The 17615-nt window shown below is 37.4% G+C and overlaps 1 protein-coding gene across 3 annotated transcripts in view; it reads left to right on the forward strand.

The window, feature by feature from the left end:
- Nucleotides 1-17615, forward strand: part of CHUK (component of inhibitor of nuclear factor kappa B kinase complex) — a 42049-nt gene that overhangs the window by 18568 nt on the left and 5866 nt on the right. For all 3 annotated transcript variants that reach the window (XR_005531246.1, XM_039249296.1, XM_039249297.1), the window contains exons 10-16: nt 2744-2938; nt 4149-4251; nt 6467-6590; nt 6992-7143; nt 8986-9047; nt 10778-10887; nt 11786-11835. Coding sequence is in view for 2 of the 3 variants with exons in the window: in XM_039249296.1 (XP_039105227.1) it covers nt 2744-2938; nt 4149-4251; nt 6467-6590; nt 6992-7143; nt 8986-9047; nt 10778-10887; nt 11786-11835 (796 nt within the window). In the remaining variant the exon portion in view is untranslated. The remainder of the gene's footprint in view (nt 1-2743; nt 2939-4148; nt 4252-6466; nt 6591-6991; nt 7144-8985; nt 9048-10777; nt 10888-11785; nt 11836-17615) is intronic.

Below are 17615 nucleotides of genomic sequence, written 5' to 3' on the forward strand. Positions count from 1 at the left end.
ATCTGGAGCAGGCTCCAGGCTCTGAGCTGGCAGTCAGCCCAGAGCCCGACGCGGGGCTCGAACCCACGAACCGCAAGATCATGACCTAAGCGAAAGTCGGACGCTTAACCGACTAAGCCACCCAGGCGCCCCCAGTAATATCTTTTTAAAAGCTCACTGTTATTGTGAAGTTTTGCAGGATAAGGTATGTGTAGGATATTGTTAATACAGGGATGCTTCCTAGACATGATAATAGGATTGAAATTTGAAAGATAAGAAAGTTAATTGGAGTGCCTAGATGGCTCAGCCAGTTGAGCACCTGGCTCTTGATTTCAGCTTAGGTCATGATCCCTGGGTTGTGGGATCAAGCCCCATATTGGGCTCCATGCTGGGTGTGGAGCCTGCTTGACATTCTCCCTCCCTCCCTGCCTCTCTCTCTCTCTCTCTCTCTTTTTCTCTCTCTCTCCCTCCCTCCCTCCCTTAACCCTGCTTGTGCATTGTCTCTCTCAAAAAAAAAAAAAAAAAAAAAAAAAGAGTTAATCAGGAGAATGAGCAGGGGGGAAGACAGGCAAGGGAATGAACTGCAGAAGCATGAACTGCAAAATAGTTTGCTCTTGTAGAACATTTTCTAAGGTGTTATATTGTTGAAAGAAAGAATGATGTCTGTTTGGTTTTCATTAAAAAATAAAAGAAAACAGTTACTTATTTTTTTTAAAAAAAGAATTTTTTTTTTTAAATATTTTTATTTATTTCTAGGAGAGAGAGAGAGACAGCGTGAGCAGGGGAGGGTCAGAGAGAGAGGGAGACACAGACTCTGAAATAGGCTCAAGGCTCTGAGCTGGCAGTCAGCACAGAGCCCGACACGGGGCTCGAACCCAAGAACCGCGAGATCATGACCTAAGCGAAAGTCGGACGCTTAACCGACTAAGCCACCCAGGCGCCCCATTAAAAAAAGAGAATCTGATTGCATTGTTTTCTAACTATATATTATGAAAAACCTTAAATATGCAGGAAAGTTGAAAAAAATATGCTAAACTTGCCACTGAAGATAATGGTAAAATAGAAGTATTTAATTATTCCTACTTTGCCTCCTCTTTTATGCCCCTGAATGTAACTATACCTTAGTGTCTCTCTCTTTATTTTTTTCCTCTTTTTCCGTATTACTTTTTCTTCCTTTTCTTTAGTAATTTCTTTAGTTGTATAACTTTAACTATAAACTGATTATGGGTCACTTCCAAATTTATTTCCTCAGTTGTTACTTTTCCGTAGTGTTTATCACTGTTCTGTAACTAAACTTGATGATCCCACTGGCACCCAAGACTTAATTTATTAAAAACTGAACACATTTGCTCCATTGAATCTCGTACAGCTTTTCCTGTGCCTCTTGGTGCTCTCACCTTTCACTTATCTGGGTGGGATGGCATGTCTGACTATTCCTTCTCTTCTAATTACATATCAATTATTTTGTTGGATGTATTCTTTGGATATTTTAACAATTCTGAGCTTGTCAGATTCTCAATTTAGAAAGCCTTCCGTAGTTCCTCTTTGTTTACTGAATAAAGTACAAACCCTTACATTGGTGTTCAGAATCTGTCTTGGTCTTCTTGTAGCCTTATCTCCTATTATAAGGGGGCATCATTTTAGGTACATTTGAACTGAACTATTTATATTCTTTGGTTATGGTCTTCCCTTTCTACCTCCCTGCCTCTGCCTACCTTGTTTTCTACCTAAAAGAACCTTTCTTCTTTCAGTCCTTTCTTGTTATAATTTTCTGTCCTTTCCAAAGAATAGCTCATAATTGCCTCCTTTAGAGAGTATCCCTTTCCTCCCACCAAGTAAACTCCTTTGGAATCTGTATAGTAGTTTACATTATTATGGTACATATAGCATTTTCACTTATATTTTACTTCTCTTAGTGTTTCTTAATATCTTCTATTTGGCCATTATCCTATGGAGTCCATGTAAGACACTGGAGAAACATAGGTATTAACTTTGTATGGCTTATCTAAGGACAGTAGAAGGAAGAGAATTTAAAATCATGTTGTCTTCGGGGCGCCTGGGTGGCTTAGTCGGTTGAGCGTCCGACTTTTACTTAGGTCATGATCTCACGGTTCGTGGGTTCGAGCCCCGCGTCGAGCTCTGTGCTGACTGCCAGTTCAGAGCCTGGAGCCTGTTTCAGTCTGTGACTCCCTCTCTCTCTGACCCTCCCCTGCTCACGCTGTGTCTCTCTCTGTCTCCTAGAAATAAATAAAAATAAAACATTTAAAAATAAATAAATAAATAAAATAAAATAAAATCATGTTGTCTTCAAAAGACTTCTCATTCTCAGGGCTCTGTTTTCTCTTTTTACCTAAATGGAAATCAGAAGATCTAATCAATAGGACATTATGTGAAAACACTTAACTCTGTGGTTGGCATCTATTAGGGACTTCATAAATGAGAATATTTCCTTCCAGATCTACAGTAAGTTTCTGAGAATAAATAAATCTTGCCTTTTTAAATTAGTGTTTTTATCTAGGTTTTGTACATGCATATAGTTTTGAAACTTTATTCTCTGGAACTAACATCTTTTACAGAAAAGTAAACTCTACTCTTCAGTTTTCAGAGTATCATTTCATAATTATGGAAGGAGATCTCACTTTGGAAAATGATTAAGCCTTGTTTAGTGCAGAGATAATGCCTTTGCTTATATTCCCTTTAGTATCTAGCACTGAATCTTTTGTGTAGTAAATGATCAATAATCATTTTTTTCATATTTATACAGATAGTACACATCCTAAATATGACTTCTGCGAAGATAATTTCTTTTCTGTTACCACCTGATGAAAGTCTTCACTCACTGCAGTCTCGTATTGAGCGCGAAACTGGAATAAATACTGGTTCTCAAGAGCTTCTTTCAGAGACAGGAATTTCTCTGGATCCTCGGAAACCAGCCTCTCAATGTGTTCTAGATGGAGTTGTAAGAAAATTCTAATATACCTAGAGTATAAGAAGTCTGTTAACATAGAGGAATTGATTGCCCTGCATTTTTTTTTTTTTTTTGGATGCATACTTGGAATCCCCAGGGGGAGGTGATGGGCCACACCTTATAATTCTTTTTTTTGTTTTGTTTTATTTATTTCTGAGAGAGAGAGAGAGAGAGAGAGACAGTGTGAGCAGGGGAGGGTGAGAGAGAGAGGGAGATACAGAATCTGAAGCAGGCTCCAGGCTCTTGAGCTAGCTGTCAGCACTAGCCCGATGTGGGGCTCAAACTCACGAACCATGAGGTCATGACCTGAGCCAAAGTCGGATGCTTAACCGACGGAGCCACTCAGGCGCCCCCACACCTTATAATTCTTATTTTAGTTTTATCTTGCTCTTTACTCTTATCATTGCTTTACAAGGTGAACAAGATATGTTTTGAACTTTGTATGACTTTCTCTTTGGTGCCAGTTTTCTCCCTCTTCTTTTTTCCCTTTTTTGTACTTGAAGCCTAGAACCTTGAAATTAGACCAGCAGTCTCATAGATCCTGCCAGTGGATAGATGGATGGTAAAATATTGTGCTCATGACTCTTTTATTGTTTTTGTCTTTTACTTTATTGAGACAAATTTTATATTTCATGTAATATACCCATTTCATGTGTACATTTGTTTTTTAGTAAATTTACCTAATTCCACAGCCATTACTATATACCAGTTTTAAAATATTTACATCCCAATGACATTCTTCATGTCCATTAAGTCTTAGTCTTCATTATGTTCACTTCAGGCAACCACTAATTTACTTTCTATCTCTGTAATTTGCCTTTTCTGAACATTTCATATAAATGGAATCATAGAGTTTATTAGTCTTTTGTGTCTGACTTCTTTCACTTAGCATCATGTTTTGGAGGTGTCCGTGTCCCAGCATGTATTAGAACTTCATTCCTTTTGATGATTGACTAGTATTCATTATGCGGATATATGTTGTTAGACTTTACTTTTGTACTTTTGGGTCTGGTGATTGTTTTTCACCTTAGCCCATACTACAGTTAATTTTCTTAGATAGTAGTCTAGATCTTAAATCTCTAAAAGGTATGCTAGTAAACATTGACCTTAATCATTTGCATTTCACATTAGGAAATATGATGCTCAAGTACTTAGAGAACCTAGGATTTTCAAGGATCTTTTAAAATTATTTCTTTTTCAGAGAGGCTGTGATAGCTATATGGTATATTTGTTTGATAAAAGTAAGACTGTATATGAAGGACCGTTTGCTTCCAGAAGTTTATCTGACTGTGTAAATTATATTGGTAAGTATGTATAGCCCATTTACTGAGTGAGGTTTAAAACCGAAATAATATTATTTTGACTCAATATGATTAGTAGAAATGATATTTTGGTGTTTCTGTTCTGTATTTCATATTTCAGATTTTTAAGTGTGGTTAAAAATGAATTTATATAGTTTGCAAGGCAAAATGGTAGATTTCAGATCACCTCTAAATCCTTCATTTGGAAAAAGACTTACTGCAGGATAGGGCTGTCACAGAAGAATGAATCTCCACTATTAATTAAGCCTCCTTTCTCGTTGCTTTTTCCTTACTTAAACATATTCAAATATTTCATTTCATTGTATGAATACTGCTTAATGTTCAAATGCTTTCATTTATCCTGTGAGAATTCATTCTTTTTTTGGAAGAAGTGGTCAATTTCTGTATACCCAAAACTAAAATCATGCACAGTATTGTAAAATCAAGAACAAAACTGGGCATAGGGCTAAAATTATGTAATCTTTCATCTGTGTTACCTTTTTGTTAGTTTTTCTTAAGAACAATTTTAGATTTACAAATAGTAAATCTAAATTTACATTACAGGTAGTAAATCTGTAAATTAAGATTTACAGATAGCACAGAGTTCTCATGTTATTCCCCTTCCCAACACGTATAGTTTCCTAATTTGTTAACATCTTATATTGTATGGTACATTTGTTACAAGTAAAGAACCAACATATAATTGTTAATTAAGGCCATACTTTATTCATATATCCTTAGTTTTTACCTGGTGTCCTTTTTCTGTTCCAGGATTTGATTCAGGATACCGTATTATATTTAGTTGGCTCCTCTTGGCTGTGACAGTTTCTCAGACTTTTCCTTGTTATTTATTTATTTGTTTGTTTGTTTGTTTGTTTTTAGCGCTTCCTTTCTGGCACCAAGAGATGTTTTCCACATCCATCTTGTATATTTCTTGCACCAGTCCTAGGATCAGTCATATCTCCAAGGACTCCTGGTTCTTTTAATTGGAGAAGAGTATTAAAACCAAGATCTGGTCACTAGATGTGCTTCTTGCTACTGGAGTGTCAAATTTTAGGCCCTTTTAGACTTTATTCTTTTAATATATTTTTTGGTTTATTTATTCAGAGAGTGAGAGAGAACCCAAGTAGTGCAGGGGCAGAGAGAGTGAGGAGAAAGAGAATCCCAAGCAGACAGCATGAAGTGTGACGCAGGGCTTGAACTCACAAACTGTGAGATCATGGACTGAGCTGAAACCAAGAGTTGAATGCTTAACTGACTGAGCCACCCAGGCACCCCTAGACTTTTTTTTTTTTAAGTACGTATATGATTTTTCTTGTGTGTGAAAAGGCTCCTTTCCCCTAGACTTTTTCTTTAAAGGGTTTGGGTCATTTTGCTTTGATTTGGTTTGGGTTTTTTGTCTATTGTAGGAGTCTTAGGAGTAATTATGGGCATATGGAATAGAAGAAAGGTTAATTCAGACTATTAATTACTAGGGGAGGCAGAGATTTTTCCAGATACATAGCCTTATTATTATTTTTTAAAGTCTGCTTCAGGTAATACAGCTTTTCAACATATACTGGTGTAGTATCCTTTCTCTGAATGTTTTAATTGGAAAAGCATAACAGAATATAACTGCCACCTTAAAGTATAGGATGAATCTCTTTTAATCTTGGAGAATTTAATAATGTTAAAATGGAATTTCATTGAACTTAACACATATCTGCCGTGGTTTTAGGAACTAGCATTCCCTTTACCAAGGGCAAGAGATAACCATCAATAAATAATTTTGTAAATATGGCAGTGAAGAAAGCGTATCTCATTAAATTGCTGTTTGCCATATATGTTTTCCTGAAGCTGGGTTGGTAGTTCAGGAGATGAAATTTATTATTTAGAGGCAGGAAAGACCATAATAGATTATGGAGGCCATGGGACTTGATTTAGAACTTGAAAGAAATAAAGAATTTGGATTAATGGAGAATAAAAGTATTCATGGTTAGAGAGAAGCAAGAAAAAAGGCAAGTTTTATGATTATGTCTTACTCATTTTTATTTCCCCTCATACTGGAATAGGGCTTGTGTATTGCAGATGCTTAGTAAATGTATATTGAATTGAATGAAACACTAACAACTGGTTCTTTTTAGCATCAGTTTCTGGAATCTATGGGAATGATATTTGCATGAACAGTAAATCATAAAGAGTGATAAGCATCTTCTTTTTCTCATCTTTTTACATTTAGTACGGGACAGCAAAATACAACTTCCAATTATACAGCTGCGTAAAGTGTGGGCCGAAGCAGTCCATTATGTGTCTGGGCTAAAAGAAGACTACAGCAGGCTCTTTCAGGGACAAAGAGCAGCAATGTAAGCAGATTCTGTTGTTTATAGGTGCAGTGTCATGTGCATCAATTTTCAAGAATTAATCTTCCTGTTTTCACTAATCAGTATTCATGCAGTACTAAAATATCGGGCTAGTCTGAAATGTAGTATTCTTAACAGACTTAAAGAATTCTTACTAATGGTCTGAAATCATTCAATTACAGTGGCTTGAGAGTAGTTCCTGAACAGTCCTAGTATAAGAAGATTGTTTTATCTTAGAATATCAGAGGTAGGGAGTCTTTAGAAAGCAGATTCTAGAGATTAACTCTTTCTCACACATTGATAATAGAAAGTTAGGCTTTGGGTTTATGGCAGTTTAAGCTATTAAGTTTTTGTCCAATGTTTCTGAAATACTGAATTTTTTTTCTTTTTTGGTTATGGTTTAGGTTAAGTCTTCTTAGATATAATGCAAACCTGACAAAAATGAAGAACACTTTGATCTCAGCATCTCAGCAACTGAAGGCTAAATTGGAGTTTTTCCACAAAAGCATTCAGCTTGACTTGGAAAGATATAGTGAGCAGATGACTTATGGGATATGTGAGTGTTTGGATAACATGTTTGAAAGAAGTATCAGGTCTCTTGAAGCCATCTACTATTTTGCTTTCTTGCCTCATAGCACATTGTCTGATTATATTCATGTTAGAAGAAGAGACAGGATGCCTCAAGTCATCATAAGCTGTGTTTGTACTGAAAAATAGCTCTTTCTTTTAACCTTTAGTTTAGCAACTTTACTATCCCCCGCCGCCCAGTTGGACTATAATTGTACTAAAATTATTTAGCTCCAGAAAAATTCAAAGGCAATTTAAGAACTTTTAACAATTTTCAAACCCTGTTTTTAAAATAGATGCAAAGTCTGTATTGGGATGACTCCATAGCCAGAGAAATCTTAAACTACTTACCTTTCTATAAATAATAACACAGATAATTCCAGGGGGTTTTTTTCCTTTCAAACCACCTACTGTGGAGTCCCATTTTAAAAAAAATATACAGCCTCCAGTTTTTATTTAACTCTAAGCTCTCTCCCTTCAGATATATTAAGGAAATGTAAAAAAGCAGGTTTAAAATTCAAATAATAAGCTGAAGGAGTCACCACTAATATTTGTTTCTTATCATAAATTCTATCACAAATCCTATTTGTATACTTGTCTTGACCAAGGTGTGTATCTCAGAATAAATGATCAGCAGTGTCCAATTGGGTAAATAAGTTTACCTACTAGAGCTGGTTCTATGATTAAATTTTTATTTCTATTTGTGTATAATAGGCATTCTGGTGAATGATGAAACACTATAATTATTTCATCAAATTATTATTATTATTTTTTTGGTTTGTTTTTTGAGAGAGTGAGGGCAAGTGGAAGAGAGGCTTAGGGAGAGGGAGAGAGAATCCCAAAAGTCCCCATACCCAGTGCAGAGCCCAATGTGGAGCTCGGTCTCACAACTGTGAGATCATGACCTGAACCAAAATCAGGAATCAGATACTTAACTGACTGAGCCACCCGGGTGCCCCACATCAAATTATCTTTGACTTGTCAGTTGCATGCCTTATATAACTGTTAAGAAAGAGTGGCATAGACATGTGTACTGGTAATTAAGATTACTTGGGTCTTTAACAGCAGCGATGTTTTAAGTTGAGGGAAAAAAAAAAAGAATAGTATATATAGATGGTCTCTCTTATGAGGGGAAAAAGGTAGATGTCTATGTAACAAGTGATTAATAGTAAGATCCCTTAGGGTGGAAGGGAGGAAGAGACTCTTTTTATCTTCTGTTTATAGTGTTTGATTTTTTTTTTTAAATCACGCTCATGTATTACTTCATTTTTTTAAGAGAAAACCATTTGTATTAGTTTCTTAGGGGTGCTGTAGCAAATTACTATAAACTGGTGGCTTAAAACCACAGAAATTTACCATCTCACAGTTCCAAAATCACGGTGTTGGCAAGGCTATGATCCCTCTGCAAGTTTTGGGGAAGAATCCTTCCTTGCTGCTTTGTGGCTTCTCACGGTTTGCCAATAGTCCTTGGCATTCCTTGGCTTGTAGCTGCAGCACTTTAATCTCTCCCTCTGTGGTCAAAATAGAGCTCTCCCTTCATATGTCTGGGCCGCTATGTCTCTTCTCTTCTTATAAGGATATTAGTGATACTGGATTAATCCACCCTACTCCAGGATGACCTCATCTTAATTTAGTTAAATGCATCTGCAGTGACTCTATTTCCAAATAAGGTCACATTCTGAGGTACTGAATTAGGACTTCAGAATATCTTTTTGAGGGACAGTTCAACCTATAACGCCATTCTTGATGTTGATATGGCAAGGAGGTGGGTAGGTCAGTAATTAAAGCTATGGCTATTTCTGAGATAACCAATTTAGACTTTTTTTTTTAGCCTCAGAAAAAATGTTAAAAGCATGGAAGGAAATGGAAGAAAAGGCTATCCACTACGCTGAGGTAAAATCACTAGCTCATCTGTAATTCTTAGAAATTGTCTGTGGTGACGCATGAAACGATGCTCAGCATTCCTCCTCATCAGGGAAATACAAATCAAAACAACACTGAGATACCACCTCATGCCAGTCAGAGTGGCTAAAATGAGCAAATCAGAGAATGCGAGATGCTGGCGAGGATGTGGAGAAACGGGCACCCTCCTACACTGTTGGTGGGAATGTAAACTGGTGCAGGCCCTCTGGAAAACAGCGTGGAGGTTCCTCAAAAAATTAACAATAGAACTCCCCTATGACCCAGCAATAGCACTGCTAGGAATTTACCCAAGGGATACAGAAATGCTGATGCATAGGAGCACATGTACCCCAATGTTCATAGCAGCACTCTCCACAATAGCTAAAACATGGAAAGAGCCTAAGTGTCCATCAACAGATGAATGGATCAAGAAGATGTGGTTTATCTATACCATGGAATACTACATGGCAATGAGAAACAATGAAATCTGGCCATGTGTAGCAACATGGATGGACCTTGAGGGTGTTATGCTGAGCGAAATAAGTCAGGCAGAGAAGGACAAATATCATATGTTTGCACGTATAGGAGGATTAGGAGGAACTTAACGGAGGACCATGGGTGAGAAGAAGGGGGGAAATGGTGGGGGAAAGGGAGAGAGGCAAACCATGAGAGACTCTTGAATGCTGACAAAAACAGGACTGATGGATGTGGGGGGGTGGGAGGGGAGGGGCACGGAGGGAGGCACTTGTGGGGATGAGCACTGGGTGTTATATGGAAATCAACTTGACAAGAAACTATTTGTAAAAAAAAAAAAGAAATTGTCTGTGGTTTCGATATATAGGGTATTTTTCATGTTACTCCTGCATATCAGACAAAAATCTAGTAGATGCTTTATGTATACAAAGGGAATACCATAGTTGATAAAAAGCAAGGGCTTTGGGCAAATGAGATTAAACTGAAAGCTCACTAAACTTCAGTTTCTCTTTTATGTGAACTTACCTTTTTAGTAGGGTTATGCAGATTACATGGGAGTAAATAAGAAATGGTAGTTATTACTATTATTTTTATGATTAGTTTAGATAGGTGGCTGTACAACCTGGTTTATACCTACTAGTTTATACCTGCCTTGCCATAATTAGCAATAGTACTCCCTTTCACACTCAAAATTATCCTTGTTTGAACAATAAATTATATATATGGTCATGCTAGTTATAGGTCATTTTCTAGGTGGCATATTCCTTCCTTACTGGTTACATGTATCTATGGTCCCACTAAATTGTTAGTCTCCTGGATGCCAGTACTTACCCTAAGAACATGGGTAAGGCAGTTGATATCCTCGGGTAGGACATCCAGTGTGTTTATCTTTCTGCATTCTTTTTCAAGGCAGTCAAGAACAAGAAGCAATGAAAAATCATAGAACTGAGATGCAGTGGTTTTGATGGCCACTTCTCTGACACATCTATCTTTGTTTGTCGGGGGGAGAAAGCAAATACTAGCAGTTTACTGTTGTCAGGAGAGAAAAGAGAGAAACATAGGTTAAGTCTGTCCTTGCATGAAAGATTAAGCATCAGAATCTGAAAGATAAAAAAGTGGCTTGAACAAAATCAATGTTTCATATTAAATCATTTAGTTCTACTATTGCAGCAAGTCATTCTCTGAGTTCTTTTCTGGTTTGTGTGGTGGCGAGTCTGTCATTTCTTTTGTGTTTCATCATATTTTAGGTGGGTGTCATTGGTTACCTGGAGGATCAGATCATGTCCCTGCACACTGAAATCATGGAGCTACAGAAGAGCCCTTATGGAAGACGACAGGGAGACTTGATGGAATCTCTGTAAGAAAGTCTTGTGTTATTGGTATGAGTGTCTATGATTTTTTTGTAGCAGATGATTCTTTGTCCGTCTGGCAGATTAAGCCTGTATTTGTTCTTTTCTGTAGTTTTTCTTTCTCCAAATATATTGCTATCATATTTTAAAAGGAAGTTTTTTCTTAGTCACAGGAAATTTTGGAAATAACTTCAGAGTTGACCTTTGCTTTTTTAATCAAAGCATCTTTGATTAAATTAATTGATTAAATTAAGATTTTCCCAAGTATTCTAAGTTACAGACTCTTTCCCTACTTAACATATTTCCAGGCCAAGTCCATTAAATGTCCTAAATGAGGTAAACTTCCTAAGTGTCTGGATAGAAATTTCAAATTTTTTTTCCTGATTACAGGACATAATTTTTGCCCATTTAAGTGTTTCTGGAGCAAGGATGTTATTTATGTGATGATAGATCAGAGCAGATATGAAGTATATACAATTTCCATTTTTATTTATTTTTTGAAATAATATTGAAATAATATATTTGAAATAATATTGAAATAAAAATAATAAAATTTTTGAGAGAGAGCACATGCACAAGTTGGGTAGGGGCACAGGGAAAGGGAGAAAGAGAATCCCAAGCTGGCTCCATGCCCAGCACAGCCTGATGTGGGGCTCGATCTCATGACTGTGAGATTGTGACCTGAGCTGAAATCAAGAGTCGACATTTAACTGACTAAGCCATCTTAACTTTGCATTTTTAGATCTTGCTTATGACTAGTGAAATAGTTTCTGTAAAATGTTCATTGGCAATATATACTTGCTTTAAAATGAGATCATACTCTTCAAATAATATCTTTCATTTCAAGTTGTGGATTATTAATCATTGAATTATCTTCACATATGGAGGTATGGTTTCTCTTTCTAGGGAACAGCGTGCCATTGATCTGTATAAGCAGTTAAAGCACAGACCTTCAGGTAAGACACTTTTATCACTGTACACAGGCATTTTAGGAAACCAATATAAACTTAACAAATCCAGGGGATTGGATTTTAAACAAGCTGCTGGATAAATTCCAGTTTTGGTATTGTTAAAGTGATGTTTATGGTGCAACAGCTTTTTAAGTTGGTAAGAATTTAAGGGATTAGACAGGCAAAGCAACAAGGAAAACTGAGATAGAAAATTTTTTTAAGGCAAGTGAAAGGAAGGAATGAAAGAAAAAAAGGAACTCAAAGAAGAGTAAAAGGAAGCAAGAAAGTGTGTGGAAAGATGGAAAAAATAAATGCTGCTTAAGATTAGAGAGGTTGGAAAGAATTTGCTATGGCGGGTTCAGGTGTGGAATGATCAGTAGAAGGCCCATGTGCTAGCCCAGAGCAGGTATATCTTGAAAATGATGCCTTCATCTGCCTGTCATCACTGCTTATTTCATTGGCAAAACAATTCCTATTGAACAGCTGCTGAATACAGAGCATGGTCTGTTGACAAGAGCATTGGAGTGATCATTGTAAGGCTTGAATTTTAGACTGGGTACTTTATTGACCACATACCTAACTTTCTTGTATCTCATATTCCTTTTCTGCAAAATGGGGCTGAAACCTAGCTTTCCTAACTCAGTGAAAGTGTGTAGTGAGATATTTGAGAGAATGTTTGTGAAAATGCCTTGGAAAGTATAAAGTATTACCCTTATGTTAAATATTGGTTTGTTTTGATGGTTTATATGAGAGAGGTGAAGCCTGTGCCTTAATTTGCTACATATACCTAAATTATAAATATACAAGTAAAATAAAAGATATAAGCTTTATACTTTAAAATTTATAGACACATAAATTTACATTACGTAATGTACGTGTACGTGTAACACTTAGCATGTTTGAGAAAGTGTAGTGGCTGGATTGTAGAGTTTCAGGAGAGAAAGGCTGGATCAGATGTGGCTGGATCATAAAGCATCCTGGTATGTTATGGTAATGAGGTTGGATTTTGTCTTGATGGCAAAGAGAAACCTTAAAAAGTTTTATAGCAGGAGAATGGCATGATCAGATTAGCATTTCAGAAATACTTTTCTGGTAGTATTGCACATAATGGATTAGAATATGTCTAGACTGGAGACTGGCATTGGTTATGAGGCTATTGGAATAATCATAACCCAGTGTAGAGTGGGCCATGAGTTAAAGACCGAGAGCCTGAGCTATGGAGGCTGAGTGAGAGGAGGTAAGGGCAAGAGAGACATTTAGGAGGTAGAACTGATAGTGATGGGTGATGGACTGAATATGGGTGTCTGGAGCTGGAGTAGGGAGTCATGATGCCTCTCAAGATGCTAGCTATAGCAGCTGGATGCATGGTCAGCAAGACCACTTGCTATAATGGGAAGTATAGAAAGGATGACAGTCTTGATGGGGAAAGAAGATGAATTCATTTCTGTACATGTTGACATTAGGGTGTCAGTTGGATATTCAAGTAGCGATGTCTAATAAATAGTTAAATATATGTGTAGATATGTATATGTATGTGTGTGTATATATAAACACACACACCCATATATATGTATATGGATTTATTAAACAAGTTGGGAATAGATATTTAACTATTTAAGAATAATCAGCCTTAGGAGTAGAATGATAATCATTAAAAAGTAGGTTGAGTAACCTCAAGGATGGACTCCCAGGGACTACCAACATTAAAGAAATGGCTAAAAGCAGAAGAGCCTCCAAAGATGACTGAGAAATGACCAGAAGAGGAATGTATGTAGAAGGAATGTTATGATAAGAACAGGACAGAGAGAGTTTTAAGAAGAAAGTGTTCCATAGGATGAAATGCAACAGAGGTGTGGGTAATAAAAATGATGATGAAAATATTCATTCAGCTTACCAATTTGGACATCATTGGTTTTTTTTTAATTTTTATTTTTTTTAATGTTTTATTTATTTCTGAGAGAGAGAGAGACAGCATGAGCAGGGGAGAGTCAGAGAGGGAGACACAGAATCTGAAGCAGGCTCCGGGCTCTGAGCTAGCTGTCAGCACAACATGGGGCTTGAACCCACGAACTGTGAGATCATGACCTGAGCTGAAGTTGGACGCTTTACCGACTGAGCCACCCAGGCGCCCCTGGACATCATTGTTGATCTTGGCAAAATATGGCGTTTTGGAAACAGATACCTGATTGTAGAAGGGTGAGGAGGGAATAAGACAAGAAGAAATAGAGAGGTCAGTCAGTCTAGACCAGCAGTTCTCAACATGAACCCTGAGGACTTGAACCCCTGAGGACTGCTGAAACCTTTTCAGGGAGTCAGTGAGGTCAAAACTATTTTCATAACACTAAGACATCATTTGCCCTTTTCACTTTGTTGACGTTTTCACGGATGCCACAAAAGCATTGGTGGGTAAATGACTTACTCCTTACTTAGCATTAATCAAGACACTAGTACCATCTATGCAAGTAGCCATTATACTTTTCACCACTATGGATTCATAGTTTAAAAAAAAAAGTTTTGTTTAAGCTTGTCCTTGATAAATAAGAATTTTATTTAAATCTTAACCCTTGGATACTCTGGTTTCTCTTCAGATCGCATAAATCTTTTGCTTTTTCGCATAAATCTCAACCCTTGGGTACATGTCTTTTAAATATTTGTGTGATGAAATGGGAAGTACTCCTAAAGTGCTTCTGCTGCATACTAAAGTCTGATGGTTTTCTTAAAGAAAGCCACTGTGGTGGGGCGCCTGGGTGGCTCAGTCGGTTAAGCGTCTGACTTTACCTCAGGTCATGATCTCGCAGTTTATGGATTCGAGTCCTGCGTCAGGCTCCGTGCTGACACCCTGGAGCCTGTTTCGGATTCTGCATCTCCTTCTCTGTCTGTTCCTCCCCTGCTCATGCTTTCTCTCTCTCTCTCAAAAATAAATGAACATTTAAAAAAATTAATGAAGCATGACTGTCACTTTAAGGGAAAAAACCAACAATGTTAGTTGTCTGTGATAAAATTCCACGTTTCAGGTAAAAAATTCAAATTTAGGAAAACTCGTACCCAGCAACTGAAATTTGTCGGCTTCTCAATACTTTAACTTTTTTGATGAGCTCAATGGTGAGATTAAAATGACTTGGAAAAAGGTAAAACAAAGCCAGTTTTCTCACTGAAAGTTTTTGGAAAATCGTTTTTAATAAAAATATGTTAATAGGCAATGAGTTTGTGGTTATTCTTAAGGAAATAAATAAATATTTAAACTTCTTAGTTTAGGGGTGCCTGGGTGGCTCAGTCAGTTAAGTGGCTGACTCTTGATTTCGGCTCAGGTCATGGTCTCATAGTTTGTGATTTCAGGCCCTCCGTCAGGCTCTGTACTCAGTGCATAGAGCCTGCATCAGATCCTCTGTCCCCTTCTTTCTGACCATCTACCACTTGGGCACATGCGCTGTCTCTCTCAAAAATAAATAAACTTCTTAGTTTTTATTTAAATAAATAAGCTTCTTAGTTTTTAAATCTTAAAAAACACCTTGGGATTTTTAAGAATTTTTTAGTGTACAGGGGTCCTGAGACCAGTAGATATGAGAGCTACTTAACTATGCTAGTCTTTTCTGAAATTTTGCTGTTTAGGAGAGGAGAGAAGTGAGCAGCTACGAGATGTAGAATCAGGGGAGGTCAGTCTTGAGAAGGAAGACTTAAACATTTTATATGGTTGGGGCCAAAAGCCTGTGAAGGGGTGGTCCCTGAACAAGCTTGAGAGGCTGACTCCAGAGAATAGTGGGAGCGATTAGGCTTGCTATCACTGCGTGTAGGTGTTGGATACCAACTTTTTTGTGACTGTAGGGGTTGGAAGGTTGAGGGTCTTACTGCCTTGTGGCCTCTCATCCTAAAGTAAGTGGGTTTAACTGTTAACAGAAGTGAGGGGGTTAACAGAAAAGGTGATGACGGCATAGATTTAAGGACTATGCTAAAGATTTTTAAGAGCTGGTGTGTGCAATGGAAGATGATGCTGATCCATAACATTTATTAAAAATGCAGATAGGGCGCCTGGGTGGCTCAATCGGTTAAGCGTCCGACTTCGGCTCAGGTCATGATCTCATGGTTCGTGGGTTCGAGCCCCACATCGGGCTCTGTGCTGATGGCTAGCTCAGAGCCTGGAGCCTGCTTCAGAGTCTGTATCTCCCTCTGTCTCTGACCCTCCCCTGCTCATGCTGTCTCTCTCTCTCTCTCTCTCTCAGACATAAATAAAACATTAAAAAAAATTAAAAAAAAAAGAATGCAGAGCAGAAAAAAGAATGCAGAGCAGAAGTGAAAACCTGTGAATCAGTAGTGACAACAGAGGAAATGGTAGTGTAATGTTTTTGTTGCTGGTGTTTAGTGGTATGGCTGCAGGAACTGAGAGAGCAGATGGTTAGACTGATCCAGGGTTAGGATTTTGCTTAGAAAAGGACAATGAAGTTCAAGATATTGACAGAAAGTGATTTAAGTGATGCAAGCTGTAGTTAGAATAAAATATTGAAATTTAAGATTTCCAATAGAGCAAGTCTAATTCTTTTTTTTCCCCTTTAATCAATATTCATTACTTAAAGTCTTCTGACCAGTGAATTGGGTATTACAGGTAAAGATATACAAAATCCATCCATTGGCTCAGTCAAATTAACTTTCCATAGTAAGTGATAACATTTATTTGGATTTTTTTAAGATTTTATTTTACTTATTTTTTAAGGGTGTTTTTATTTAGAGAGAGAGAGAGAGCCAGTGAGCAGGGGAAGGGCAGAGCCAGAGGTAGGGCTTTGAGATCATGACTTTGAGATCATGACCTGAACTGATACCAAGAGTGGACACTTGACTGACTGAGCTACTCAGGAACCCACCCCTGGATTATTTTTTATAAAAACTATGCAGCAGTCTTGTCAGCATACTAACATGTCATAGAGCCCAGAAGTAAACTTGCTCTCCAGGTTGCTTCTTTGAACTGATCATTGCCTTGAGTGACAAACTAATTGTAACAAGAAGTTTTTATCTGTTGTTGGGGCTTATGTAATCAGACTTGATACATGGCCACTGGTGGCTTCACTGATTTAGAGTTGACTTGAGACTCTTGTTCAGCTGAAAATGGTGAAAAAACAACTTTCTTCATTCTGTATGTTGGCGAAAGTTAACGTTCTGTGGTCTCTGACCATCTAAGAGAGCTAGTACTATGGGGAAGCTCTCTCCTGGTCTACAGGATTTAGGAAGGAGTGCTATTCGGAGAGAAACCTGTTTGGAGCCCCTGTTTCTGGTTGTTGGTAACGGAGAGACAAAGAGGGACATGCATGTGGATACACTTGAGCTATGGGGAAGATCTTTGCAGTGATAACAAAGGACACTGAGCTTTTTAAAAACATTTTTTGATACCCCTTTCAGAGTAAAATGTGGATAACAGTAGTAGCCATCTCACAGGGCTCCTGTGAGGGTTAAATGAGAAAACTGAGTAGGTAATAACATAATATTTTTGCATTCAAGATTAATTATTGTCCAAGGAAATACTAGCATAATCTATGAGCAGTCTTCCAGTTTTTCAGAACTTTAAATACCACTTTTGAAAGATAACAATTAATGCTTTTTTGTTATTGTTTTAATTGAGGTACCATCTCCTATAAATTGTAGACCTCCCTGTGTTCACACAGCCATCCTCTTTGAGGACATTTATCAGCTGGTGGTTTAAAATGCCATACTACCCATAAACTGAAGTGTTAGGGCATCTGTAGGTCCTTATATTAGTGCATGATATTTGGCTTAAGCCAGTCTGCTTTTTTCAAAGTTTT

Source organism: Hyaena hyaena, unplaced genomic scaffold (assembly GCF_003009895.1).
Source record: "Hyaena hyaena isolate Hyena2069 unplaced genomic scaffold, ASM300989v1 scaffold_331, whole genome shotgun sequence".
Taxonomy (NCBI): Eukaryota; Metazoa; Chordata; class Mammalia; order Carnivora; family Hyaenidae; genus Hyaena; species Hyaena hyaena.